General features: G+C 49.1%; 11 protein-coding genes across 11 annotated transcripts; 7 read left to right on the top strand and 4 right to left on the bottom strand.

The window, feature by feature from the left end:
• Positions 1-63: 63 nt before the first annotated feature.
• On the top strand, positions 64-2,082 carry C8Q69DRAFT_502707 (ubiquitin-conjugating enzyme E2-binding protein; the record flags this gene model as incomplete). The annotated part of the gene is made up of 3 exons (XM_028632419.1): positions 64-759; positions 1,397-1,696; positions 1,786-2,082. The coding sequence occupies 3 exons, from the start codon at positions 64-66 to the stop codon at positions 2,080-2,082; spliced, it is 1,293 nt and encodes a 430-aa protein (XP_028488815.1).
• A 609-nt stretch (positions 2,083-2,691) lies between these two features.
• C8Q69DRAFT_13409 (alpha-ketoglutarate-dependent taurine dioxygenase) lies at positions 2,692-4,693 on the bottom strand. Its single transcript, XM_028625338.1, has 5 exons — positions 4,243-4,693; positions 3,965-4,170; positions 3,411-3,902; positions 3,221-3,354; positions 2,692-3,160 (listed from the first exon to the last, which is right to left on the bottom strand). The coding sequence occupies exons 1-5, from the start codon at positions 4,440-4,442 to the stop codon at positions 3,047-3,049; spliced, it is 1,146 nt and encodes a 381-aa protein (XP_028488816.1). The 5' UTR covers positions 4,443-4,693; the 3' UTR covers positions 2,692-3,046.
• A 1,510-nt stretch (positions 4,694-6,203) lies between these two features.
• C8Q69DRAFT_13413 (permease of the major facilitator superfamily) lies at positions 6,204-8,524 on the top strand. The gene is made up of 6 exons (XM_028625340.1): positions 6,204-6,633; positions 6,686-7,014; positions 7,066-7,906; positions 7,972-8,090; positions 8,149-8,232; positions 8,294-8,524. The coding sequence occupies exons 1-6, from the start codon at positions 6,361-6,363 to the stop codon at positions 8,316-8,318; spliced, it is 1,671 nt and encodes a 556-aa protein (XP_028488817.1). The 5' UTR covers positions 6,204-6,360; the 3' UTR covers positions 8,319-8,524.
• Positions 8,525-8,951: 427 nt separating this feature from the next.
• Positions 8,952-9,889, top strand: C8Q69DRAFT_395927 (putative proteasome regulatory particle subunit; the record flags this gene model as incomplete). Its single annotated transcript, XM_028627710.1, has 2 exons — positions 8,952-9,515; positions 9,593-9,889. 2 exons carry the CDS (start codon positions 8,952-8,954, stop codon positions 9,887-9,889), a joined length of 861 nt encoding a protein of 286 aa, XP_028488818.1.
• Positions 9,890-10,086: 197 nt separating this feature from the next.
• C8Q69DRAFT_13440 (hypothetical protein) lies at positions 10,087-11,728 on the bottom strand. The gene is made up of 2 exons (XM_028625344.1): positions 11,256-11,728; positions 10,087-11,165 (listed from the first exon to the last, which is right to left on the bottom strand). The coding sequence occupies exons 1-2, from the start codon at positions 11,468-11,470 to the stop codon at positions 10,166-10,168; spliced, it is 1,215 nt and encodes a 404-aa protein (XP_028488819.1). The 5' UTR covers positions 11,471-11,728; the 3' UTR covers positions 10,087-10,165.
• An 814-nt stretch (positions 11,729-12,542) lies between these two features.
• On the top strand, positions 12,543-13,031 carry C8Q69DRAFT_440284 (hypothetical protein; the record flags this gene model as incomplete). The annotated part of the gene is made up of 1 exon (XM_028628630.1): positions 12,543-13,031. The coding sequence occupies one exon, from the start codon at positions 12,543-12,545 to the stop codon at positions 13,029-13,031; it is 489 nt and encodes a 162-aa protein (XP_028488820.1).
• A 414-nt stretch (positions 13,032-13,445) lies between these two features.
• On the top strand, positions 13,446-15,012 carry C8Q69DRAFT_13477 (hypothetical protein). The gene is made up of 2 exons (XM_028625347.1): positions 13,446-13,747; positions 13,863-15,012. Exons 1-2 carry the CDS (start codon positions 13,642-13,644, stop codon positions 14,822-14,824), a joined length of 1,068 nt encoding a protein of 355 aa, XP_028488821.1. The 5' UTR covers positions 13,446-13,641; the 3' UTR covers positions 14,825-15,012.
• An 82-nt stretch (positions 15,013-15,094) lies between these two features.
• On the bottom strand, positions 15,095-16,383 carry C8Q69DRAFT_13460 (Vps51/Vps67-domain-containing protein). Its single transcript, XM_028625345.1, has one exon. It carries the CDS (start codon positions 16,216-16,218, stop codon positions 15,301-15,303), a length of 918 nt encoding a protein of 305 aa, XP_028488822.1. The 5' UTR covers positions 16,219-16,383; the 3' UTR covers positions 15,095-15,300.
• Positions 16,384-16,385: 2 nt separating this feature from the next.
• Positions 16,386-17,490, top strand: C8Q69DRAFT_450113 (hypothetical protein). The gene has a single exon (XM_028629415.1). The coding sequence runs from the start codon at positions 16,548-16,550 to the stop codon at positions 17,355-17,357; it is 810 nt and encodes a 269-aa protein (XP_028488823.1). The 5' UTR covers positions 16,386-16,547; the 3' UTR covers positions 17,358-17,490.
• A 15-nt stretch (positions 17,491-17,505) lies between these two features.
• Positions 17,506-22,120, bottom strand: C8Q69DRAFT_410888 (hypothetical protein). The gene is made up of 3 exons (XM_028628299.1): positions 21,887-22,120; positions 21,627-21,827; positions 17,506-21,547 (listed from the first exon to the last, which is right to left on the bottom strand). Exons 1-3 carry the CDS (start codon positions 22,000-22,002, stop codon positions 17,581-17,583), a joined length of 4,284 nt encoding a protein of 1,427 aa, XP_028488824.1. The 5' UTR covers positions 22,003-22,120; the 3' UTR covers positions 17,506-17,580.
• Positions 22,121-22,154: 34 nt separating this feature from the next.
• Positions 22,155-25,144, top strand: C8Q69DRAFT_13497 (glycoside hydrolase superfamily). The gene is made up of 4 exons (XM_028625351.1): positions 22,155-22,831; positions 22,889-23,820; positions 23,877-24,195; positions 24,251-25,144. Exons 1-4 carry the CDS (start codon positions 22,448-22,450, stop codon positions 24,899-24,901), a joined length of 2,286 nt encoding a protein of 761 aa, XP_028488825.1. The 5' UTR covers positions 22,155-22,447; the 3' UTR covers positions 24,902-25,144.
• Positions 25,145-25,759: the final 615 nt, after the last annotated feature.

Genomic DNA, 25,759 nt, shown 5'->3' on the forward strand with positions numbered 1-25,759 from the left:
GAGAAATATGTTGACACAATACTAACATAAGGGTCACGCCGGCAGTCACTATTCTATCAGAGGATGTCTTCTGACTCTGACACTCCCATCCACCTGCACGCGGAGCTTCTGCCCAATATTCGACAGCTCACCTTCTACGTTTCTCTTCCTGCAGGTAGCTATATAAGTCAGGATGGTGGCACGCTCAAGCCAGAGATCTCGCTGTCCGAGTCGCGGCGCGCAGTCACAGTGTCCGTCGGGGGAGAAATGGAGACAATGAAGCTTCCCGCGAGGGTCAGCGAGAGTTCTCGATCAGGCCTGCGGTTTCCGGCACATGCTTTCTCGGGAAAACCCGCGGCTATTGATGGCACGAACAGGATGGAATTCTCATTCCGTATGCAGGTGGATAAGGACGAAGTTCCTGGTTTGACAAAGGATGAATTCGTGGATGACTTTATCCCCTGGACGGCAGCGGACATGTCTACATCTGCCCTTGTGCGGTGTCGCGAGTGCAGTGCAGTGATCTTGGACCCCGGAGAACATACTGAAGGATGGACATGGAAAGATCTTCCTAGTGGGAACTGGGCTGAAATGATGGACTTTTGGCACTGTCACAAGCCAGATCCACATGAAGGTCATGACCACAAGTCAATAGAGGATTCTAATGCAGTCCTGAAAGGCTATGGAGCCGCGAACCAGATCTCAGCGAGCCCTGGGACGGTTCTCGTTGATGTTGCTTCATTCCTAGTTGCTGAAGTGGATTGTAATGGTCTGAGAAAGGTAAGAGAAAGGTACCCAGTTGACCATTGTCCTTCACTTCTATGGGTCCTCCATGTTCCGTGTACTATGATACCTGAATCTATAACCATGTCATATAGCGCTGCTTGCCGTATTCCGCGTTACATCAAAACTTCTCTGCTTCCACTATCATACCATGGGCAACAAGAAGGAGGCCTCCTCCACTTCCATGATCTGGCCTCCGATACAATTGCCCGAAATCAATCAATCCATAAATATTCTCGTTCCAGGTACATCACATCTGTCACAATTTCGAGGTGAGTAGCTGTTGCGAACCACTGGCGGAGTATCCTCTTTGCGGAGATGGATTTCCTCCTTTGGTCTCTCTGCAGCTTCACGCCTCAGAGATTGTGATGGATTGTTCCTATGGATCGAGTATTTACCGCCTCATCTCTTTCACTGTTGGATTTCTTCTTTTCACAACCTGCCCAGAGACATGGGATCCACAGGATTAAGACGAGGTACATGAATGGGCCCGTTAGATGGACACCGCCGGTATATCTGATATAGTAATTATCTCAGCCATTGATATCTGCAATGAAATTCATGTTTGACTTTAGATCAACTTTGCTTTCCTACAGCTAGTCCATAGAAAGCTAACATTTTTATTTCATAATAGTCACAAAATGAGCGTCTTCCGCACACTGGAAACGCTAGGACCCGAGTCTACGTAGAATGTGAAGCCTGTGGTGCAACAATAGGCACGGAAGACGTCACTGCTAATGGCTGGAGACTTTTCAAAACATGTATAGCCGTGCAGCAAGAACCAACCTCGATCGCCCAGGAGGCGGGGTCTGAACCCTCAAATCTCGAAACATACCCGAAGGAGACGATAGTCGGCGCGCAGCTCCTAGAAATGATCGAAAGAGAAGGCGTAAGACGCTTCGTTATTCATTGCGGAGGAAATAACGGACACCTAGTACGTTTCCTTCCCCCCCGATCTTCTAAACCAAATCAACACCCCCGGAGAATTACACAGCTAACACTTTCATTCTTTTCGATACAAAGCTCTGGATCTTCAACCCAGACATTCGCTACTCCAGCATCAGTCCAAACCACAGCGTGACCTCACAGCGAGCAATGAAAGCATTCTTTCAACATATCTCGGACGTTGAAAAAATCCTCGAACCCGAACAAGGGAAGCCGGCATCAATGTCTTTGGAGGAGCTGTATCTTCCTCGGGATACTTATCAGGATATAGCTTCTACGCTAAATCGGAGTAATGAGATGTTACCGGCTTCTGCTAGGAGTTTTCGTGAGTGGAAGGTCGGGTTCTTGAGTAGGTTGGATGGGAAGCACGCGTGATTCGACTTGTATAGGGGAGTGAAGTGGTGTTCCTGCAAAAATAAGTAGTAGGGACAGTGCCTAGGTGAGAGATAGGCGAAAATAACACGACTTAGCGCCTGGTCCTACATCTTTGAAAGTCCTTCTGTACCTTTCTGCTTCTTAGCCACAGAGAATTCAATTCCACCCCTATCGGAAGTCCTCTATCAAGTCTTTGTGTATCTTCCGTGCATGGCCGAAGTCTTCTCTGTGCCCTCTATTCGACTTTCAGAAACATCACACTCTCTTTACCAGAAGTGAAGCAAATATTCAGTTTTAAAAGAGAGATCAAGAAGTGAGAACATATCTACGTACATCTCCGCCTAATAACTCGGAATGCTCACCTAACAGAGTTTCAGTGCATACCCGACCGTGCTTGTCCCTATTACGAGCTTCGCATTGGAAGCTCCTCCGAGGAGCAGCAGATGTCAGATCATGAATGGTGATGATACCTCAGCGGCAGAGATCGACGCTAGGCGTAATGGGCGTTGTGTGAAAATTCGGCAGGATAGTTGCACTACTAAGTACGTATGTACATACATAGTCACAACGGCCTACTGTATATTAGTACTGGAGTGATTCTTATACAACCTAATAATTAATTTTAGTGCCCTTAGACACACTAGTAGTAGTAGTAGTCTTTGGTAGTTACAACTGACAGACTTAATATTATGGTATCTTACAACGCCACGTACTCGAATGTGTGTGTGGAGATATGTCCTTCAATAGGCATTGAAGTCTTTTCTAATACTAGATAAAAGGTAAATACCACAGAACTACCGCCCGACTGCATTCCACAACTTCTCACTTCTCAACACCCTCACTATGCATTTCGAGATTTACTTTCATTTTCTGAATAGGAGAATTGTAACGAGCTGACTATATCGTGACTCATCGCCTACCCTGGTACTATCAAAGATCTGTTCGTGGATGCTTTGCTCGATATTTAGGCCTCGAAAGGAGTCTCGTAAGGAGCCTCCGCCTGCGGAGTGATACGAGCCAGATGGCGTCTCTGTCCGTCTTCCCAGTCGTAGAGGGCCGAGTGGGCGGTGACACGGTTCTGTAATTGCAGGTTAGCATATTTGTAAACAACAGGTGTGTGCGAGCACGGAACACGTACGTCCCAAACGACAACGGTTCCAGGCCTCCACCTCACGCGAGCCTGGATGTCCTGAGACAGGGCGATATGGTTGAAAAGGAACTGCAGAAGGAAGTCGGATTCCTCCTTCTTGTAGCCAACAATGTAGCGGGTGACTGTCAAAAGTCAGGAAACAAAATCTCTAATCAGGATTTTAGGACGCTCGTCTTACATTGCGGGTTAACGAAGAGAGCCTTCTCGCCGGTGACCGGGTGAGTGCGGACAATCGGGTGCTCGGAGGTGATGGGTTCACGACGAGCAATGCCTCCTCGAGCAATACTGTTGTTGACCTGCTCAATACCGGAGTGGACAGCTCTCAGGCCGTGAAGTCTCTTGCGGAACTCCGGAGACAGGCGGCGGTAGGCCAGCGCCATGTTGGTGAAGAGCGTGTCACCACCGCTAGTAGGACCGTCAAGCAGGTACAGGAATGTAGTGCCGGGGGGTTGTTTTTCGAAGGTCACATCAGAGTGCCATGTCACGGAGTTTGTGTGACTTTCCAGGAACTCAGAACCGCTTCGGTCCTCGGCTCCACGGTGAACAAGATGGACTTCAGGGAAACCCTTAGGAGCGCCAGAGGTTTGATGAATATGGTGACGGCCGAAGTAGCCGCCGAATTCGACGGCCTTGTCAATAGGAAGATGAGCAAAATCCTGGTCACGGAAGGCTACGTATGATTGTCAGTCTCTGATGCAAAAGTAGATATAAAGGGAATGATCCCGCACATACCGACGACCTTTCTCTGGGCTACATACAACGCCAACTGGTCCTTTCCTGCTTTTGACAATTGACTCAGCTGAACGCCGCGGACTTCAGAACCGATACCCGGAGTGAGCTCATCAACCTCGGCCTTTCCCTTGGGGAGGAGGTCAGGGAAGGAAAGGTCAGCATCCTTTCCATGGTCGTAGTGCTCGAAAGGCTCCAGGGGAGGGTATCTGTAAAAATGTTGGCATATGATTCTAATGCCCTCCGTTTTGTTTCATGTAGGCGGGAATCTTGACGCTTACCTCTCGGTTTCATTATCCCACACTGGAAGGTAGTTGGGGAAAGATGCCGGGGCCTGGTTCTCTGTGCCCTTGATCTCCTTGTCGTGGATATATGCCTCACCGTATCCGATGAGGCCTTCCTTATTCCATGATGCGTCGTGCTTTGCCTTGCTCACGGGTGCAGCCCGGACAGGGAGCGTCTCAACCGCGGAGGGAGCCATGACTTATTCAGATCTGGTGTGATTCTGATAGCGACTATGGTATGGAGAAGCTCTGGGGATGCTTGGATTTTAGGCCCTAGCCAGCTCTACTTATTGTATCCACGATATCGGATGTCTCGTGCCGTGCAGTACATGTAATTTGCTGCGGGGTAGCAACGTGGCTTCCTTTTTCCACAATATTTTCCGTTCAATAATTCTAGTAGTTAAGGTGGGGTATCGAGATTATCGATGCTGCGAAGTCAGATAGTTAAAGTATGATTTAGAATCCGATTGGAACCATGACTCGCGATACATCCCAGTAATGGCGTGCTAGCGGATGGTGTCTGTTGACGCAAGATATCCGGCTAAATGTGATTGTGTCAAGAATGTATTGGCTTTTCTATCTGTTATCAATAAATAGATTAGATCAGATTCAACGGCTTATCGTGTTTGTAGACTATGATCTATATTGCCAGTAAGTGTTAGATGCATACATAACATTCCGATTATATGTCATTAAGCGCACTCACCTGGTATAAATTCGAAAGTGCATGAGGATGCTAGCATAATAGTAGAAAAATAAAACAGCAATGACCCCATACTGGTCGTTGACCTATAGTGGTATCTCGATTCGACGGAAAGCGCATAAAACTTCCGCGTCAGATGTCCAACTCAGTGGAGAGACATTCTGCAAAATAACTTATCTCATGTGCACGAGTATCGAATCTCATGCAAGAGACCTGCCAGAGGAGGTAAAGATAGACGCAGAATGGGAAGCAGTCCGTACTGAAGGTACAAGAGGTATGGCGTGCTCCAGTTGCGATGTTGCGCGAGCAGATGCAGAACAAGGAGAACGTCAAAATCTCCGCGCCACGCGACCAGGGCGGAGCGCCAAATTGATGATTGAACGTTTTCTAATGCATATTTCGACCGGATACTGTTCAACTTTAGTACAGTCACTTTTTAACATGAAGGACATTCTTTCCAGGTAGTCAACAGATCGATTGGTGGTTGTTGTTGTTGACTACCTGTTAGGGATATAGTTAGGTAACTAACTACTAGTTAACTAGTTAAGTACCTAAATGCTGAGTCATCATCATACATGGCCTCCCATGTTTTCTGTACAAGATCAAACAAACCCAAATGTTTGAGCCTGCGCAAGCCTCGATGTCTTTTATTATTCGCACGGCCCATGCTTGAAGCTGGGATAGGTTCAGTTAGTTGGACCTCGTTTCGAGAGCATCTCTTTCGGCATGGTTGGACAGGTGGATTCTGCATGCACTGGAGATAACGTCAATGTCGACGAGCTTGCGTGATCGCGCCGGCCGCTACCTTAAGCCGCATCCTTGCCTATGTACTGCGCTTTGACTCGCTTTGAATAACGTCAGTTCTCCTTTGCTGGCGTGCTTTTCTTGCAGATGTGGCAGCGCGGCAACATTGCGCGCCGGAACCTCGCCGCTGCGATGTTCATTATGGTCTTTTCTGGATAGCGGGTAAAAGCGCCAATCTGACGCAAAGTCCCTGTTCCGGAATGGAGACTCCATGAAGCAATTATTGGGGATTCCTGCAATGGTCTTGCTCCGAGAAAGTTGGAAGTTAGATCTGTTTCTCTGTTGGGGGTCATCCAGCCGACAGTTACTGGAATAGACGCCTCGCAGTGGGTGGTCAAGGCCTCAAGACGGAGTCCTTCAGTTCAGACTTAGGAAAGGGTCCACTATGTCACCATAATAACAAGAGAATATCCCACGCGGCCTTAGCGAACGGCTCCACGTGTGACTGGTCTGGGCTCCATTTAGATCTAAGAGTCTACAGCGAGGAGAGCCGAACCGATCTTCGATCATTCAAATAGCAAGGCATCCCGCTGCAGATGTTGACTACCCTGTCCAGTACGCACCCATAGAAGGACGGAAGTCACCTTAGCAGCTACCAGCCAATCATCATGGGCGTGGAAGACTCCAAGGCAGGGTGGACTACATCTGAGGCCCAGACCCAGAGTGGAAAAGAGCCGGAAGGTGTTGCAGTGACGACGGGTTACTCGTCGTCGGGCTCTTTAGGGGAACAAGACAGGCCAAGAAGAGTCAAGGAAGGGGCTGCTTTCGAGACGACTGAAGATGTGCGGTTTTACAAGCCCATCCCGACATATGAAGGATTTCACCGGTGGGATCCGGACTTCGAATGGGAAGAGCACGAAGAGAAGAAAGTAGTGAGAAAGGTATGTATGCAGAAAAGAGTCTACTGTCTTTTGCAGATGTTAATGATAGTAGATCGACCTGCGCGTCGCTACGTTCGCATGCGTTACTTTCTTTGCGCTCCAGCTTGATCGAGGAAACATCGTGCAGGCTCTATCAGGCAATCTGCTGGATGAGCTTCACATGAACACCAATGACTACAACACAGGACAAACGATCTTCTATATTTGCTTCCTGTTTGCTGAACTTCCATCGCAATTGATCTCGAAGAAACTTGGTCCAGACCGATGGATTCCAATCCAGATGCTTTGCTGGAGTCTCGTTGCAAGCATGCAGGCCTTCCTCTCCGGAAGGAGTTCCTTCTTTGCTTGCCGTGCTCTCTTGGGTGTCTTCGAAGGAGGATTGTGAGTTTACCAATAAATAATATCGAAACTTTCCAAGCTGACATAACCTAGCATTCCAGATACTATCCTGTTTCTGTCGTACTGGTACACATCAAAAGAATTGCCCGTTCGACTGAGTTGGTTCTGGACAACTTACGAGGCGACGTCCATTGTCAGCGCTTTCCTCGCATATGGCTTTTTGCATATCCGCAACTCTGACGGCACCGGTGGCTGGCGCTATTTGTTCGCCTACGAAGGGCTCATCACTGGTGTCATTGCTATCATAGCCGCAATCTGGATGCCTCCGTCGCCTACTCAAACCGCCGGTCGGTTCAGAGGCAAAAAGGGATGGTTCAATGAAAGAGAAGAAAAGATCATGGTAAATCGAGTTCTCCGCGATGACCCTAGCAAGGGCTCCATGCACAACAGACAAGCTGTCACCCCGAAGCTTCTATGGGAAGCTCTTTGCGACTACGATATGTGGCCCATCTACCTTATCGGTCTCACATGGTGTATTCCTCCAGCACCAGCGCAGAACTACATCTCGCTTGAACTAAAGTCTCTCGGCTTCGGAACTTTCAAGACGAACCTGCTTACAATCCCGGCTTACGTTATATTCATTATCAACCTTCTGATCATCACATGGGTGTCAGAGCGCGTCAACCAGCGCTTGCTACTTGGTGTAATTGCTGAAGTCTGGAACTTGGCTCTGCTCATTGCCCTCGAAGTCCTTCCTGCGAATGAGAGTCCGTGGGCGAGATGGGTTGTCCTGATTCTCCTCATCGGAAGTCCTTATGTTCACGCTATCATCGTAGCCATTACTTCCCGAAACGCCGGCTCTGTGCGTACGCGAACCGTCGCATCCGCCATGTACAATATGACTGTCCAAGCAAGCAACATTATCGCCAATAACGTAAGTTTCCGCGCCTTCACCATGCTCTCTCTGTCGTAAACAAAGCTAACACTCATCTCATATAGATCTACCGCAACAATGACAAGCCTCTTTACCGAACCGGCAACAAGGTTCTTATTGGTCTCACTGTCTGGAGTGCTTTCCTCTTCGTGGCAGCCAAGTTCTATTACATCTGGCGAAACAAGTAAGTTTAGAACCTATCCAATAATACCTTTCGAACAATCACTAACTCATCTCCGCAGGACTCGAGCAGAGAAATGGGATGCCATGTCGTCGGAAGAGAGAGACGCCTATCTAGCCTCTAACAAAGATGAGGGAAATAAGAGGTACGTCACAATTGAAATTCAGGTTTTCGCTCAAGATATGATCGCTGACTCCTTGATGTAGACTTGATTTCCGTTTCGCTCATTAAGTACCCCCAAGAAATTTTATGATTCGCGGTGGTGGTGGATTCTATTCACTTTATATAGTACAGAATGTCCTTTTTCATTCTAGATATCAAAATAGAGTTATATGGAGGTATATAGTCTTGCCCAATGGACACAGAAGTTATGTCATCAAGTATGTAAATGCAATTAACCTTGCATGCTAGGTGATATATATTTTAGATGATAGGGTAACAGGATTCCCACGTGAATGGTCGACCCACATTGGATGCGTGGAGTTGAATATGTAAAGATAAGAATTCGGACTTATTGGCAACAATAAATCTGGAAGAATATGCCACATCAAATAAATTATGATATATGTTGACGTGCAGATGCGAGACATCTATAACCCACGTGACGAACGGAGCGGAAGAACATCCCCTCCCGGACGAGCAGCGTCCGTGGCTGGAGCTTCCGTCATGAAGCTGCTGCCCAGTGTTGGCGACCACTCGAGACTAGTTAGACAACCACATCTTTCACTACCGTACCGCATACTCTTCATTCCTTCGCCAGAGCTATTCCTTCCATAGACAGTTCGGCTTAAGCTCTTGTTTCCGTTTCTTCTTTTTTAGCATTTCCTCCCTTTGTCCGCTCTAGAGATACCAACGAATACCACCATGGCCGATCTCCGCCCCGTCATCTCACAACTCGAAACGAGCCTAAGCAAACAACAGCTCGACCAAGCTTTCTCTCTGCTCAGTCAAGCTAAGCGCGCTCTTCTCCAGCAGAATGCGCTGGTCCCTACGCCCTCCACGCCACCACAGCTGCTCTCGCAGGCTCGACACATTCTCGAACTCGGCGCCATCACTTCCATCCGACGGGCTGACGCCCCTTCCTTCACGCGGTACTACCAGCAGCTGCAGCCGTTCTACGATGCAGAGAGACTTATTGAGGCGTCAGCAGGCGGAAAGGGTCTGGATCTGAGCTCGAGCCAGCGAAGCAAGATTACGGGTCTTTATCTACTCCTGCTGCTGAGCATGGGGAATAACACAGATTTCCACATTGTGTTGGAGGGGTTGATTGTTGAGGCTAGTTTGAAGGGAAAGTCGATCGAGGATGACCCATACATCAAGTATCCGGTGGAGTTGGAGAGAAGTCTGATGGAGGGAAGCTACGATAAGGTGTGGAGGGAGACGAAGTCGGAGAGAGTCCCGACGGAGGATTTCGGGTTGTTCTCGAATGTGAGTTTGTTTGTACCGTCTATATACTGGTTTCTATATATATCCTATTATGGGACATGTGCTGATGTCTTTGATAGATCCTTGTTGGCACCATCCGCAGAGAGATCGCCGACTGCTCGGAAAAGGCATACCCATCCCTCCCCATCTCCAACGCCAAGAACTTGCTCTTCCTCGATTCTGAGGGTGCTGTTGCAGAGTTTGCACAGGAGCGAGGCTGGGTTCTGCGTGATGGCCGGATATACTTCCCTCAGGAAGCCGAGGAGGGCGCCCAGGCCATCCCTGGACAGCGCTCCGAGAAGGATATTCTTGTCGCGAGCGGTACAGTCATCGAGAACACGATTGGATACGCAAGAGAACTGGAGACCATTGTTTAAAGCGAATCTTGCTGCTGTTGGTCCGGTTTTCTTTTCTTTAAGCTCGGTTCGGGATGTTGTACTCTATGGTTGTTTTCGCAGCATGTTGATCATATCAAGCGACATGACTTCGGATTAATGATTTCACAGTCCCTTCTATGCTCATGTCGACATATTTCAGTAAGCTTGGTAGTGTCTGGACTGCGCCTTGCATTCAGCTCGCCTTTCTGGCGTTTCTCCGAGTCAGCGGAAGATTGAAGGCATGCGCAGGCGTGGATTAATGTTCAAGTAGCAAGACTACAAGTCTGCGCCCCAAACACAAACCCTCCGATCATAGAAGCTGCTCGAGACGATGAGCAGTTCTGATTCATCAAGATTCTTCCCCCGCCACACATCCGAAGCGTAGTTCATACTCTCATGCTCCGTAAATTTAGCCAATACTTCAATGCTCCAATCTCCCTCATCCCATCTATTGCAAGAGACCCGCAGCAGCCTCGTCCCCGTATGCATGCAACTAGCAAGTACTAAAGCAGAGAAGGTCTTCTCTGACGATGTGGAGGAACGTAATATCTGTAACCTCCAAACACCTCCACCAAGACACAACTCTGCAAGAACATTACCTCTCTGCGTAGCGTGGTATACGCGGAGATACTCATCGTAACTACCTGTCAGGATGAGCGGGGCTCCTTGAAACAATGGGACGGGAAGCGGAAGAATAGAAGTAACACCCGCAGTATGATGTCTAGCTCGATCAGTATAGTCCAGCAAAGTTGGAGGCAGAGAAGCTGCATCGTCTTCTGTCTTTCCTTCATCCTCACTCGCAGCGAATCGGATAGTCCGCAGTGTTCCGAAATCATCTCCAGTGAAAAGGAACGAGGAGAACTTGTCATTGTGGCAATCTTCTTGAAAAGTACCTAAAGCAACGAACCAAACTTCAATCTTCTGCTTTGGTTGGAACTGGTGTTCCGTGAATTCTGCTTCCGTAAGGTCATCATCCTTCGTTTCGAAGACGGATGTTCGTCCATCTGAGTACGTGACGGCAAATGCTTCTGCTTTCCCAGGGAGGAACTTTTCTGGAGACCAAGCTAGGAAGAGTGCGGGGACACTGGAGTCTTCGTGGACATCTATCGTTCGGATATGTTGGATTCGAGGGTCACATTGCTCCCCTGTGGTCCTGGAGACGCGGAAGAAAGCAACTGAAGCCGCACTAGATGCGATTCCTAGCAGTGTTGGATCCCTAGGGTGGAAGTGAAGATCGAAGACTGCGTATGGGAGTGGTACAGTCTGGATGTGTGTCCTGGATAGATGTTGTTAGTTCAATCGGTAAAGCCCAATAATCACATTTAGTGCAGAGAGAAAAAATAGATAAGACATAATATACACCTACAGATTTCTAGAAACCGGATCCAGCTTCCACAACTGGAGACTTCCAGTCTTCCTCTGCGCTGTCACATTTCCTTCTTCATCCTTCGTTTCGGATAGGAAGTAGGTGCCCACGACAAAATAACTAGGGTCCTGTGGGCAGAATTGTAGACAACTTGGTGGTTGGTCTAGAAAGATTGTTGTTGAAGATTTGGGGTGGAGAATGGATTCTTCGACCATGTCTGGGATTGAGACTTTGTTGGTTTGTGTGGTCTGTATATAGATTGATGTTGGGACAATAATGGGAGCAACCCCTCGCGCGGTAAATTGCAAGATATATTTAAAGTTTGGTTGAAAAAATTGAGAGGAGAGGGGTGGATTGAGGATGACACAACGGGCAGTATTGAGAACAGGGAATTTGAGATGACTTCAAATAAGTAGAAAACAGTGATATTTCTGAAATGAACTTTTCGATAATAGCCTTGGCCTATCACCAGCACTGATAGGAACAGGAAAACGATCCCAAAAAACGACAGGCGGAAATGTGGGCGGTGAGTGGGGTGCTTATATTTAGTAGTCTTTGCGCGTCCGGGGCCAGCTAAGTACTGTAGTCTACTTACTACTGGGTGACTATGCGATTCGTTTTATTTTCCCTGTTCTCGTTTAAGGAGTACTCAGTAGTATGGCACAAGTATGTACTGTACATGGAGGATGCCAGTCGGAATCAGCATGCTAGTTAAATGATTTACCGTAACGTTCGCAGACACTGACCGATCTACCTCCCGTGGCTGTTCCAGAGGAACTGATCAAAGCCTACCCGTCTACGACAGTAATCCTGTCCATTTGGGACGAAGACAAGTGCATTTGAACCGGTCACAACACTATCTGGAAGAGCTGGAAGCTGAAGGAAGCTCCACCTGGAGAATGATCTGTTTCTAATCCCCTTTGCTCCCTTCCTTTTAATATTCCTTCCGACATCCACGACGTCCAATACCTTTCAATCTCAGCAAATAAATCTTAGAGATACGAATGATAGTTACCAAAAGCCTCGTATTAATCTATAGCTTTCTATCATATTCGATGACAAACAAGCCTTGGGTCAGTATAGTTATATGGTCGGATCCTGGATTCCACGTGGGGGCCATTTTGCCCCGAGCCGGTCAGCAGCATCATCCGATATCACGCTGTCCCTTTACCAGACCACAGTACAACTTCACAGATATTCAGGGAGCTGGCGTCCTCTTCAGAACAGATTTGGAACATATAGTTGAAGCATTCCTGCACATCCACAATACAACCGCTAATCGCTCAAATGGCATCTGGCGCCTTCTTCGACCCGCTCAAGCTCCTCCGTGTAGCTCCCCTCGTGAGCAGCACCGCCGCCGTCTGGTTCGCAGTCGATCAAGATCTCTTCCTATCCAACTTCCAACAACCACTACATGAAGACAAGGCGAACGCCATCCTTCCTACCTATTGGAAAATCCTCCTTCCCAGGGCACTGTGGATTCTTGGCACCCTGCATACAGTGACTGTGGGTACATCTGTTGCCAATATCGTCCTGCAAGGCGAGAAGCTTCGCAGCCTGAATGCCACGCGATGGTACTGGAGTGGCGTTCTATTCTCCCTGGCGCACTTCACGTTCGTGCCGTTGGTGATGTACAAGATCAAAGATATTGTTGAGGATAATAGCAAGGGCCACAGCACGAAGATTCTGGCTAAGTGGCTTCGTGTTCATCGCATCCGGTCCGTCTTGGTGGATTTTGTTGCTTTTGCGAGCTTTTTGGTGGCGGCTACAGTTTGAAGAATTCAAGTGCTGTATGATAATCAGTTAATGCAATTGTCTATGCGTGCTTAAGTAGCTCTAGTAAGAGGGGTAGCATGGAGATTTCTCGTTCTATTCCAATATACAGTACCAGTAGTTTTTTGAGCTGTAGATCGCATCTCGAATCGGTTCATGGTCCGATTGGACAGGACATTGCGCGCTGCAATGTTCCGATAGTTCATTGTTTCACCTTTTAATATCGTGGATTTTGTCGGCCTGCTTATCAAGTACAGAGTGTAGGTAAGTACCGCACTGAAAATCCTTTGTTTCAACACAGGAGCTTCACCATCATCTGATCAAATAAAGACGGAGCCTCCGGATGCCTACAGGCTGAAACTAGCATAGATAATGAAGCCTTAGCTGGTGTTCTAACTAAAATGTCCCGCCAGCTTCCATGATCTTCAACAGACCCGCTTAAGCGGCCCCGTTTAATAATGTAGTCTTAGTTAAGTATCCGCTTCTTTCTCCAGACAAGCCCGGACGTGCGTGTGATATCACCATGTTTTCTCCAAAAAGCTCATGACAGGAAAACAAAGAAAACTCTCCTTCTCTATACACTAGATATATGTCTTTATTGAACACATAAGCCATGGCACAATCGCGGAAGAGGCGTGCTGAATCCATGTCCACTGACTCTGGATCCGAAACGACGGCCGATCTTCATAATGTCTTGTCTGATGAATCTAGCTTTTACGGTACGGTCCGCTCTCGTCCCATGGCTCTCATAGCACAGCTTGAAGCTCCTGCAGGCAAAAGCATAGACCAAAGATCTAAACATTGGACATGATATACTGACCAGCGAACGAATAGGCGATTCCGACGAAAAGGAACGTCTCGAAGACCTCGTCTCCGACTTCGACGTAGTTCATTACTGGGAAACGGTCCATCCACGATCTCTCGCTACTATCCAGTACCGAGCCCAGAAAGCCGCTGTTCGCGCTGCTGTAGATGCGGAAGAGAAAACGAAAGCGAAAGCCACCTCCGAACAGCGCAACGCGGAATCACTCGCAGGCAAATTCGAACCCGATACTTCAGAACACTCACAGACTGTTAGCACGAATCCAAGAAGGACTCGTCAACCGACGGAATCGGTCGAGGAATTTCTCTCGCGGCTTCCACCGTCTACCACTAAAGCGGCTGCTCCTGTGGGCCCTTGGATTTACATTTACAACCCTCGTGATAATCCGCATATTGGCTCTGTTTCGACTCTGGTGGCGCGCGGAACAGAGCTTCTTCGGAATTACGAGGACAGGAAAGCAGCTCTTGAAGTGGAACATCATAAGACGACGACGTCGAAGACCAAGTCTTCTACTACGAAACCTAAATCGAACGCGGCTCTGGGGCGTAAACTCGTTCCGCTGCGTCGGAGTCTCGAAGCGTCGCTTTTTGCTCTCGCGCGTGAGACGGGGGTTATATCAGGGAAATGGATGCTGTTCCCAACGGCGGATTACGTCGATGAGGTCTGGGCTGCTGTCGCGCAGGCAACGGCAAATGATGAGCTGGGAGTCGCTGCGAAAGTCGCGACGGATAATGGATCCCAAGGAGGTAGGTTGGTGGCGATCTACACACGCGATTATGATGATAAGAAGGATGTGAAGCGCGTGTTGGAGAGGTTGGTCGAGTTAGGTCTGGTTGATAGAGGGTCGACCCGGCCGATCTACTACAAGTGTGATGCGTATACGTATCTGGATATCAAGAGTACGAATCAGTACGGACTGAAAGCCAGTTTGTATTCGAGCAGGGAAGCTTTGGGATGGAAGGGTTTAAACTGATTGACCGAGCTACGATTTCTTGTGGATACTTTGGATTTGGAGTTATGTGGACGGATGGAAGACCATGCTGGATATGGTTCGATTATTTGGTCTCTGACCTGACTATTCTTCGAGATTGGTACTGATATAGTTCATGTCAGGACAATGGAGCCCTAGTTATTTGACAGACACGTGAACGTGCTAGGTGGAAGACACGATCGCTATCCTAGAGCACTTCGATGTACCTGAGGAACTCTAGTGAATGGCTGATTTGGCGGAGACGATCTCTTGCAGCGACGTGCGAAGCCTGCCGTCTGTTCATAGGACGAATTTTGGTCTGTCGTGTAGTGAGCCTCCTTGGGGTAGGACTCAGTAGCCATACCAAGTCCTCTAGTAATGGAAGGTACTGTGGTCGACTCTTGCGCCGCACGAGCATCGATCGTGTCAAGTCGGATGGTTGGTGAACTGGTTATAAAAACCTCTAGGAGTCCGCCTATTCAATCCTTGCTCTCCTTCTCTTTCTCCCCTTCTTTCTCTTCTTCTTGCTTCTGCTGTGGCTGCTCTTTCATGATCTCCTCGCAGGCAGATCTAACTTCTGCAACCCCCTTTACTCCTTCCCACTTCTTCAGCAGCGCCTCAATCTCGCTCCAATCCTTCTCCGCGTCCTCCCTCCTCCCTTCTGCAAGAAAGGCCTTCAATCTCTCCGGCGTACCCAAAACCCACTTTACTGTCTCCTGCTGATCTCGCTTGCCATCATCCTCCCGAGCGGCCGCTACCCTCCTTCTCTGTTCCTCCCCCTCCCTGATAAGCCCACTGGCCGTCTCCGCAACAAATGCCACAGCCGGCCCAAGCGTCTTCGTCATAGTCAACGGAGCTCCACGCTCTTCCATGCTCTTTCGCATTGCCCCGATGGTCTCAACAGCTCGAATAAGTTTAGAGTAATTATCGTACACGAGCGCCTTGCGCTCGCCATCTAGCGTCTTGATGTCCCCGACGAGGGAATTCTCTGCCTTGAGCACCGTCGAAAGTGACGATGTCGCAAGGAGCTGGTCAATGTATTTCTGCGCATCGAAATTCGGGTTATCGAGCTCCGTGTTCGGCGTCACCGACGCGGTGTTTGAAATGTCGCCCGCATCGGTGGTTCGGGGGATGCTGCGCGAGCGAAAACCCCCGGGGCCTGCGGCATCTGGTCCAGGAGGTTTAAGATTATAATAGTCACGGAGCGCGGCGCGATTCCGGCGCTGAGGAGCGGATGGAGAAACTCCACGAGCGGTGGAGGATGTGGAATTCGTGCTGAGGTAGCCGCCTAGGCTGGCATTGGGGATCTCGACGGACGGACGGCGCGAGGATGACGGCGTGGGCGAGTGTGCGCGAGATGAGGCAATAGATGGACGCGGAGATGATATCGTCGACATGCTGAATGGACACAAGGAGAATCAAAAGCGCAGAGGGAAGTGAAGAAGAAGTGAGGAGTTGACACTGACGAGTCGACGTCGCAGCTGGCGGTTAAGCTGTGGTCTGTGCTTTCCCCGGATTTCAGGCACGTCTTTTTGCAATCTGCGACATCTTTGTCAAGCAAGTATCTTCCTCTAGCTGAGAGTCTAGGGAGGGATTCTCTGTATGACCGTTTCTATATTTTAGTACTTCCCAGCATATACCATGTCTTGATGTGCTACAAACAAATCAATTCTACTCGAACACGCCACTTACGAACACAACCCCCTCCATCGCCCAATCCCACACCATGTCGATCAACCAAGCTCACTCGCACATCCTCACGCACCTCCAAAACACCAAATCCCTCACCGTCTCCGAACGGTGGCTCAGCCAATTCCTCACCTCCGTGAACGCCTCACAGCGCACAATCCCTCTTTCCGCACTGACTCAAACCGCGCTCTTCCGCATCCTCGCGTCCGATTTCACCGAGTCACTCTCGAGATCAGACTCCTCCGCCCTCCTCCCTGCCGACATATCCGATCCAGCCGTCCAAGAACGTCGGATCTTGGGTCCCGTACCGGTACAAGTCCTAGATATAGACGATATCGGCTCTAGTCTCTGGAGCCAAGTCGAGGCCATCGAGCGCGTCGAGCGGGGAGAAGCTATTCGCGGCCGAGAGATCATCCGAACTGTCAACGTGGATGATACGCCCACAGAGGAGCATGATCGATCCACCACGAACGGGAGCTCGAACGCGAATGGAGCAAATGCAACGGTTAATCGCACCACTGCTGATCCGGGCTCAAACACTGCGGGAAACGGACCTCATCGTCTCGTATTGCAGGATGCGGCAGGGACGAATGTTACTGCCATCGAATTGAAAGCAATTGATGGTATTGGTATTGGGAAATTGCCTATTGGGGCGAAGATGGTGCTGAAGAATGCGACTGTTGCGAGAGGGATGGTTCTTTTGGAGCCTGAGTGCGTGACTTTGCTTGGAGGGAAGGTTGAAGCGGCCGATAAGGCTTGGAAAGAGGGTTTAAAGGGAAGGTTAGTGGCGCGCCTTGAGGAGATGCAGGTGGAGGGTCAGAATGGTGATGATAGGATGGAAGAATAAATGGAGTAAACTTTTACGGCGTATGTGAGATGGATTTATGATACCCAGGTTTTATATCGCGAAAATCGCATTTGAGATTACGAGTTAATACATATATCTAGTTATAGAGGGAAACGACGATTATAAAATAGAATATTATGATTTTTATGTTACTCTATTTTGGTATTCTTATAGTACATACATTGTCTACGGTCATGATCACATACACCTCATTGAACCGTAACTACGCAGAACCAGAGAGAGCATGTCCAAGCTCGTCCCACCCATCCTTTCTCCATGGCGCCACCATGATTGATCTGAACGAGTCTCCAACGCGACCCGTCCTTGCATATGCCAGACTAAGATCTGCAGCTTCCAATTTGCCTCTAGGGGGGATATTCTGCAGAGCCGTCTTCACGGCCATCTCTGCGGGATACAGTTCTCCTGAAGCAGCTCCGAGTTGTATCCAGCCCTCAGGTTGACCGGGAGTCAACATCACTGATGATGTAGCCTCTCCGATCTGCCTCATCTCCTCTGACAAGTTTGGATCACCTGTGAGTCCCAATGCTGACATAACAGTCAACAGTTTGACGACTTTTGCACGTTCGTGGATCCCGACATCATCCCTTGTCCTCATGCTTTGCAGGTCAGCTTCGACGGCGTCGATCGCATCATCATCAGCATCAAGCAGAGCAATGACGCCAAGTAGCGTGGTGGCTCCAACATGGTCCGGATGAGATTCGATACAATCAAACAGTTGCTCGCGCGCCACGTTCTTTTCCTCTTCGCCACCCTTGGCCCAGAGGACCTGCGCAAGGAGACACACAACCTCCGGTGAATTATCTGCCTCTTTCAACGCATCGCGGAACATATCAATTGCCTGATCCATGGATTTCAGGTAGTAGTGCGCCAGTCCCGCCGTCAAGTGTGCAGACAGTCTCAACTTGCGGGTACCCTCGGGATCTAGCTTCTGGGCGTCCTCGTCGTCGGACAGGTTCAGCGCGGTATCGGCCTTCTCCACTGCCTCTTCAAGTTCGTAACGGGCGAGATGTGTACGAGCAGCATCTGCATTAGCTTGCGCGAAACGCAACTGTGCAGATACTGACTCAGTCTCTTCATATTCAGCTTCGACGCCCGAGCACACAGCTTGAAGATTAGTCTCGGCTACCGAATACTCGCCAATGCGCTCGGCTACAAGTGCGCCGAGGTGCTCGAAAGCTAGATCAGTGGGAACCTGGCAGTGAAGTTGATGAAGCGCGAAGAATGGCTGGATAAGCTCCGATATCTCATTTGACAAAGATGTGTCTGTGAGAAGATGGTCGAACAGACTAAGGGTATATTGACGCTTGGCCAGGACGGAGGAGGCCGGGGAGATTTCAAAGGCATGTTCGAACAATCCTCTAGCTTCTCTTGGATCGCCAAACAGAAGGGCAAGAAATCCTTGGCCAATCCATGCGTGCGCATAATCCGGATCAGCCGATTGTGCGCGGGTGAAAGCCTCGTTTGCAAGCTGCACGTCGTTGTGCAGGAGATAGAATGCGCCTAGGTTCGTCCATACTTGGGCGCTCTTGTCGTCCAGATGGAGACTTCTAACAAATGAGTGCTGGGCAACCTTTGGGCTCAAATTCGTTGTCACCACGCCCAAAGAGTTCCAGAACTCTGAGTTTCCAGCTTCCAATTCTATGGCCCTCTTAAAGCAACGAATAGCTGCCTTCAAAAACCTTCGTGGAACCTTCTTTCCTCTCTTACTTGGGCCGGAGGACAGGCATTTATATGCTCGATACTCCGCCCATCCCAGATTGTACCAGCCCACCGCTTGAGCATGGACATCGTCGGCAGAGACTGAAACTGCTCGCTTGTAGGCGAGTATTGTTGCGTATAGGCATGCATTTGACTGTGCGGAGGCGCCGTCTTCTTCGAAACCGAAAACTGACGAATAATCTCCGCCAAGCTCGTCTATGTCAGAAAGAATGTCGAAAGCTGTCTCGTCCAGATTGATTGCTAGCAGGGCCGTTACGTCATGGAAGGACAAAAGGGAGGCCTTTAACTTCACATATGAGAAGATAGCGCAGGCATCTCCGACCGATTTCCATAAATTGAAGACAGCGGGCCTCTCGTTGGCAATTGATGTAGCAACCCCGATAGCCTTGCATGCAAGCTCAGCAGCCTCATGAAAAAGGGCAGAGTCCACACACGCCCAAGAGCTTTCAGTAAGGGTCTGTAGGAGCGCTATCGACACCCCAAATTCATTTGGCCGTATCTTAAGCACTTCTTCATATCTCGTAATCGCTTCTTCATATTGGCCAAGTTCGCGTTTCACATTGGCCAACATATACCGAGCAAACCAGATGTTTTCCTTGTCAGACTCTGAGAGCTTGTCTTCGAGCGTCTGAGCGTGCTCGAAGGCCTTTGTGGACGCTATATACCGACCCGAATTGTGGTAACTCTCTCCGAGGCCCACCCAGGAATGGTAATCCTGAGGAGATATCCTCAGCGAAGCTTGGAAAGAGACGATACTCTTGGAATACTGTTGCTTGTTAATCTGTACTGTTCCAAGTGCTGCATACGGCCAGCTATAGCCTTTCCTCTTCGATCCCGGTGCGGGTTTTGCCTTTCCAGAATCGACGACACGCTGTGCTACAGCCTCAACGAGATCCCACTCCTTCTGGTCCGCAAAAGCTCTCGCCAGCCGTTCGGCAGCCTCGACTTCCGATGATGACAATTCGAATGCTTTGTGAAAGCAGCGTCGCGCTCGGTTTTTGTCTCTCTTGTAGTCTGCATAGAAAATGCCGAGGCTTGTGTAGGCCGGTGCGTAGTTCATGTTTGCCTGTATGGATGCTAGAAAGCTAGCGTATGCTCCATTTCGATCTTTCCGTGCAGAAGGTGATGGGTCCAACTCCCATTTGCAGTAGCCGATCCGATACAGGATCTCGGCCTTGAAATCTCGATTCTGCTCCTTGGAGCTCTGAATCTCTGCCAAGACATCCTCGAGCCCCTGTAACCCGACCTCCAATTCTCCATTAAGTGCCCTGCACCACGATAGCTCACCTTTGATTTTGATATTGGCCGTATCTCGTTGTAAAGCTCGTTCCAGGAAATCAACAGCTTCGGCAAAGTCTTCGTCGACTTCGAGGATCAACCCAATGCCCAGAAGACAACTTGTCGATGTCGGCTTCCTTTTTAAGATGCCTTCGAAGATCTGCTTGGCTTCCGGATGATTCCTAGGCGACTGGTAGGAGATCAAAGCGTTCGCTAGTGTGATGTTGACCGCATCGGTCGTATTCGGAAGACCCAATCCAGTCAGTTTGACCACATCATTAATATTCCTTAATCCCTTCCGCGCAACATCTACAGCGCTTTGATATTCCTCCAAAGTCAGATAGAGTTCGCTCACAATCCGATGGGCGATAATGGAGGTTGAAGCGAGATCAAGTCCTTCAGCCATGAGGATGAGGCGATCCTGTGCAGCAATTTCACCACTTGTTTCCCCGTTTATCTCTCCGTTGATTTCTCCATTGGCTTCTGCGATTTTCTCTTGTGTCTCCTTGTCATTAGCAACGGTTTCCTTGGGAAAAGGAGAGATGTCGCTTGTGAGGAAGCCCTGTAAAACTTTGCTGAGCCCGTCCTCGGGGAAGAACTCGATGTACTCCTTTAGCAAGCCAAGATCCCAGGCTGAGAAGTCCTCGACATCTTGCCATTCAAGTACAATCTTCCAGGCAAGATCAAAAGGGTGCTTGATAATAACCATATCCTGAGCCATCTTCAATACTTCCTCTCGCTTTCCTTGTTTTTTGTCCGCCGGCAGAACGGTAAGGAAATCATAGGCACGTTGCAGAAGCTTCTCCTCATACCTGCGGCGGACCTCATCATCGTTTGACCAGTCAATAATACCCCTGTAGAGCTGATCGAGCTCATTCCGTTGGAAGGCTTCATGCTTGACTTCTTGCGTCACCTGGTCAATACGTGCGCCTAGCCGTGTCCGTCTCTCGCCGATTTCTCGGTTAATGAACTCTTTCTCCTCTGACTCTGCGATTTCTATGAGACGGAGATAAGTCTGTGAAGGATGCGGTAGCCTGCCCTCCAAGAGATCGTAAAGGCTGCTGGTGGGGAGTTGAAGCTCCAGCGCCTGCTTGTGTTGGGAACGAGTCCCCTTCTTCCTTGCCAGCGTGGTATATTTATCGACTACCTCTTGACATCGGTCACGATCACCACTAGAAACGATAGTATCTATCAGCAATGTTCAGACGGTGGGGGGAAGGATGGCCAAAGCGGGGTAGGGATACTGCGTACGCATCGGCATAGATCTGAGCAAGCTTCACAGTCGCCTCGCGGTATGCATCTAGCTTGTGGCTTCCTTGTTTCTCGTATAGGTTCACGAGGCCCTGCCATGCGGTCTTGTCGCTGTCTTTCAGTTTCGTCGCTGCGCGGTAGGCTTTCTCTGCTTCGTCATTCTTGTTCAGTTTATCATAGGCGAGGCCGAGAAAAACATGTCTAGCCAGCAATTGCAGTTAGTATATACGCGCGCCATCATCATATCATGCCTCACATACGCATGGTAGTTCTGTGGTTCTTGCTGGACAAGCTCACTCGCTTTCTGGGCCGCAAGCTCAAAGTCTTTCGAATCCAGCGCAGTCCTGACTGCTTTGAGCGCTGCCTTGCCAGACATTCTAAATACGCCAGTTATTGCCGGTTCAAGATGACAGTCATGGCCTGCGTCTGGCACAGTTTCGTTGGCTCTGGCGTGCAGAGAATTGCAGCGTGTATCCTGTGCAGGGCGAATTCGTGGTCTGTGGAGAACTTACTAGCGATACGTCAGAGCGGGCGGTGTCTCTTATCGTATCAGTCGGAGCCGGATCTCACGATCCATCTACTTCGTCTCCTGAATGTGGATTATGCTTGCGGCCATGAATGTGCTCTCGTATTCATCGCTCTAGTTCCTATTCATATATCTGATTCTGCCGCCTCGTATCAAGTAGTCACCGCTGGTCAGGTGCTACATACCGCTGTGCTCTCGGGCGCTCAAGGTCTCCGCCCTTTCGGAACCAGCTCCAAGTACTATCTCGGCCGACGAACTCCCCTGGTTCAACAATTTCTTTTAACCAATCGTCCTGATGACTGGTTTACGACTGAAGATAGACGGACACAGGTTCCGCGACTCTCAGAACCGTGAGATCACCCTGCGAGGCATCAATGTCGCTGGAGATGCCAAATACCCAAAGCATCCTGAGATCCCCTCCTACGTCTCCCAGGACTTCTTCGATGCAGATAACGTTTCCTTCGTCGGTCGTCCGTTTTCTCTAGAGGATGCACACCATCACTTTAGCAAATTGCGAAAATGGGGATACAATACCATTCGATACATATTCACTTGGGAGGCAATCGAACATGCCGGTCCAGGAATATACGATGACGAGTGGATCAGCTTCACGATCGAAGTTCTTCGCATAGCGAAGCGCTATGGATTCTACGTATTCATGGATCCTCATCAGGATGTGGTAGGTTTGATTATAGTTGCCTGCAGTATTGCAGACAGCACTGCTGACGCTTGAAAGTGGTCCAGATTGTCCGGGGGCTCCGGAGCCCCCATGTGGACATTGTATGCAGCTGGTCTGAATCCCCAAGCCTTCAATAAGACGCAAGCCGCTCTCGTACAAAACACATGGGATAATCCTGCAGAGTTCCCAAAGATGATATGGAGTACAAATTACACACGCTTAGCGTGCCAGACAATATTCACACTATTTTGGGCCGGAAGAGACTTCGCCCCTAAAGCAATTATAGACGGACAGAATATCCAGGACTATCTCCAGGGTCACTTCATTGCATCGTGCAAGCGTCTTGCAGAGAAGATCCACGAGGCTGGTGATCTCGAAAGCGAAGTTGTAATTGGATGGGAAAGCATGAACGAGCCACACAGGGGACTCATCGGTGTGCAAGACATATCCATTGTACCCCCCGACCAGCAACTCCAGCTTGGCACATCGCCCACACCATTCCAAGCTATTCTCACTGGCTCCGGGAGAGCCTGTGAGGAGACTACTTGGGCCTTTGGTAGCTTCGGACCTCACCAGACTGGTCGGGAACTAGTCGACCCGGAAGGGGAGTCTGTCTGGTTGCCTGCTGACTACGACGACAGCTTCTACGGCTGGAAGAGAGATCCTTCTTGGAGATTGGGAGAATGCCTGTGGGCTCAACACGGCGTGTGGGATCCTACCACTGATAAATTACTCAGGGCGGACTACTTCGGTAAACATCCTAAGACTGGTGAAGAGCTGAACTATGACAAGTTCACAAACACCTACTTCATGGACCACTACAGAGCTTATCGAGATGCTATTAGAAGCGTCTGGCCTGAAGCGATCATGTTCTGCCAGCCTCCGGTCATGGAGATCCCCCCTAACGTGAAGGGAACAGCGGACGATGACCCCAACATGGTCCATGCAGTCCATTACTACGATGGCCTGACTCTCTTAACTAAACACTGGTTCGTCTCTGGATGTCGTCTTCTCACTCCGCTAGACTATTCACTGACTGGTCCAGGAACCGATTCTACAACGTGGATGTTATTGGCGTCCTTCGGGGGAAGTATCTGACTCCTGCTTTTGCAGTCAAGATTGGGGAGACCGCTATCAGGAACTGTTTGCGAGACCAGCTCAAATTCCTTCGAGATGAAAGCTTCGACTACATGGGTGAACATCCGCTCGTTTTCACCGAAATCGGAATCCCTTATGACATGGATGATAAATATGCATATAAAACAGGAGATTATACCAGCCAGACAAGTGCGATGGATGCAAATCATTTCGCGTTGGAGGGTAGCCAGTCTAACGGGTTTACATTGTGGCTATACATGACACAGGTATCATCAGCGACTCGATTCTTGAATGATGAAGTATTACTGACCGCCGTTATAGAATAATCATCAATGGGGCGATCACTGGAACGGGGAAGACCTGTCTATCTTCTCTCATGACGATCTCGAGCTTCCCGTTCCACAAATATCTCATCGCAGGAACGAATCCACAACTTCCATCGACAGAAGTTCTCCGGCTTATTCCCAAAGTCAAAGTAACAATGACACTCAGTCGGTGACACCCAAAAATCTTCGTCGGGCTTTGACTTCTCAGTCGATGACTTCCAACCGCTCTCAGACCTCTCCAGAGGACAAACCAGGTTTCCGCGCTGCAGAAGCCTATATACGTCCAAGCCCCATTTTCACTCATGGTACTCTATCCGCCCATGGTTTTGACCTCCGCAATTGTACCTTTACTCTCTCCCTTGTGGCTGAATCTGCCACGGCAGAACATGCACCAACAGAGATATATCTCCCTGAGTTCCATTTCCCCGCTACAGACACGACTGTCACTGTAAGCGGTGGCAAGTGGTCCATCGATAGCCAAGAAATTGAGACTGTGGTTATACAGAGACTCAGATGGTGGCACGGTGAAGGGGAACAGGACATAAAAATCCAAGGTGTCAAGCGGAAAGCTGGTGAGGCCATAAGTAACGCTGATGAGGAAGGATATTTGGAACAATGCCAGAAGAGTACATGTACCGTGATGTGAGGACCGAATGCTAGCGGGTACCCTGATAATAACGCGCGTATTGATTTTGCAGCACTGCATTCGAGGACATCTAGAGGATTTTGTCATTGGCGTGCTTTCGGGTCTTGTAGTTTAAACGAATCATCACTAGTCCTGTCACACTGCTACACTGCACGGTTCCTTCACTGTTTCTGTGTTTCTGTGATGGAAACATGTTCGAGCCTTATTGTTGGACTATCTAGGTACTCTTCCAAGTAAGATCCTGTGGTCATGGCTCAGATCACGGGCCATGGTCTTTGTTCCCCTCCGGAAGACTCGGGCCACGACTTCTATTGAACTAGCACCACGGTCATCTACATTCGAGAACGTGAACTAGTCCTGCTCGGGCAAAAATGAGAGGACAGGGTCAGATTCAATAATCTACAGTAGAGTTTCAGGTGGTCTCCAGTTCGGCATTTTCCCCTACCGCGACATACTCTTCTAACAATAGTGCAGATACCGTTCTCGAACAGATTGCGTCTGTACTCGACGACGTTACGAACTATGATAACCGCAACCATGTTCATGATGCCCAGGTCATCAGGATTTGAGATATTTTTCTTAACCCGTACGGTATAGTTCCCACTGGGAGGCTGAACCACATCATTCTCTTGTATCTACAGTCTCTATTTATATTCATATAAGGAAGAGTAGGAAAGTCAAATTTGCGTGTCTAAACTGCTTCATAGTAACCATGTACAAGCAATTGTTGATTACTGACAATGACTTGAAGTCGCTGCAGTTATGTATGAGAACCACAGGTGGTAGGTTGAAGTTTTGAGAAATAAGATTAACTAATGTATGCATATTGTCCATCATCGAGGTAAACAATGAGCGCGG

The sequence above is a fragment of the Paecilomyces variotii genome, assembly GCF_004022145.1.
Source record: "Paecilomyces variotii strain CBS 101075 chromosome Unknown C8Q69scaffold_1, whole genome shotgun sequence".
Taxonomy (NCBI): domain Eukaryota; kingdom Fungi; phylum Ascomycota; class Eurotiomycetes; order Eurotiales; family Thermoascaceae; genus Paecilomyces; species Paecilomyces variotii.

Bases quoted from the DNA above. Each gene is read 5' to 3' on its own strand.
- C8Q69DRAFT_13409 (XM_028625338.1), bottom strand. From the start codon at position 4,442: ATGGCTCCCTCCGCGGTTGAGACGCTCCCTGTCCGGGCTGCACCCGTG. The intron at 3,903-3,964 runs GTATGTGCGGGA...AATCATACGTAG, and splicing joins AGCCCAGAGAAAGGTCGTCG to CCTTCCGTGACCAGGATTTT. The intron at 3,161-3,220 runs GTACGTGTTCCG...CTGCAATTACAG, and splicing joins GAACCGTTGTCGTTTGGGAC to AACCGTGTCACCGCCCACTC.
- C8Q69DRAFT_13413 (XM_028625340.1), top strand. From the start codon at position 6,361: ATGGGCGTGGAAGACTCCAAGGCAGGGTGGACTACATCTGAGGCCCAG. The intron at 7,015-7,065 runs GTGAGTTTACCA...GACATAACCTAG, and splicing joins GGTGTCTTCGAAGGAGGATT to CATTCCAGATACTATCCTGT. The intron at 7,907-7,971 runs GTAAGTTTCCGC...CATCTCATATAG, and splicing joins GCAACATTATCGCCAATAAC to ATCTACCGCAACAATGACAA.
- C8Q69DRAFT_13440 (XM_028625344.1), bottom strand. From the start codon at position 11,470: ATGGTCGAAGAATCCATTCTCCACCCCAAATCTTCAACAACAATCTTT. The intron at 11,166-11,255 runs GTAGGTGTATAT...ACATCTATCCAG, and splicing joins GATCCGGTTTCTAGAAATCT to GACACACATCCAGACTGTAC.
- C8Q69DRAFT_13477 (XM_028625347.1), top strand. From the start codon at position 13,642: ATGGCACAATCGCGGAAGAGGCGTGCTGAATCCATGTCCACTGACTCT. The intron at 13,748-13,862 runs GTACGGTCCGCT...GCGAACGAATAG, and splicing joins TGATGAATCTAGCTTTTACG to GCGATTCCGACGAAAAGGAA.
- C8Q69DRAFT_13460 (XM_028625345.1), bottom strand. From the start codon at position 16,218: ATGTCGACGATATCATCTCCGCGTCCATCTATTGCCTCATCTCGCGCA.
- C8Q69DRAFT_450113 (XM_028629415.1), top strand. From the start codon at position 16,548: ATGTCGATCAACCAAGCTCACTCGCACATCCTCACGCACCTCCAAAAC.
- C8Q69DRAFT_410888 (XM_028628299.1), bottom strand. From the start codon at position 22,002: ATGTCTGGCAAGGCAGCGCTCAAAGCAGTCAGGACTGCGCTGGATTCG. The intron at 21,828-21,886 runs GTATGTGAGGCA...ATTGCTGGCTAG, and splicing joins GAACCACAGAACTACCATGC to ACATGTTTTTCTCGGCCTCG. The intron at 21,548-21,626 runs GTACGCAGTATC...TATCGTTTCTAG, and splicing joins GCTCAGATCTATGCCGATGC to TGGTGATCGTGACCGATGTC.
- C8Q69DRAFT_13497 (XM_028625351.1), top strand. From the start codon at position 22,448: ATGACTGGTTTACGACTGAAGATAGACGGACACAGGTTCCGCGACTCT. The intron at 22,832-22,888 runs GTAGGTTTGATT...GACGCTTGAAAG, and splicing joins TGGATCCTCATCAGGATGTG to TGGTCCAGATTGTCCGGGGG. The intron at 23,821-23,876 runs GTTCGTCTCTGG...TGACTGGTCCAG, and splicing joins ACTCTCTTAACTAAACACTG to GAACCGATTCTACAACGTGG.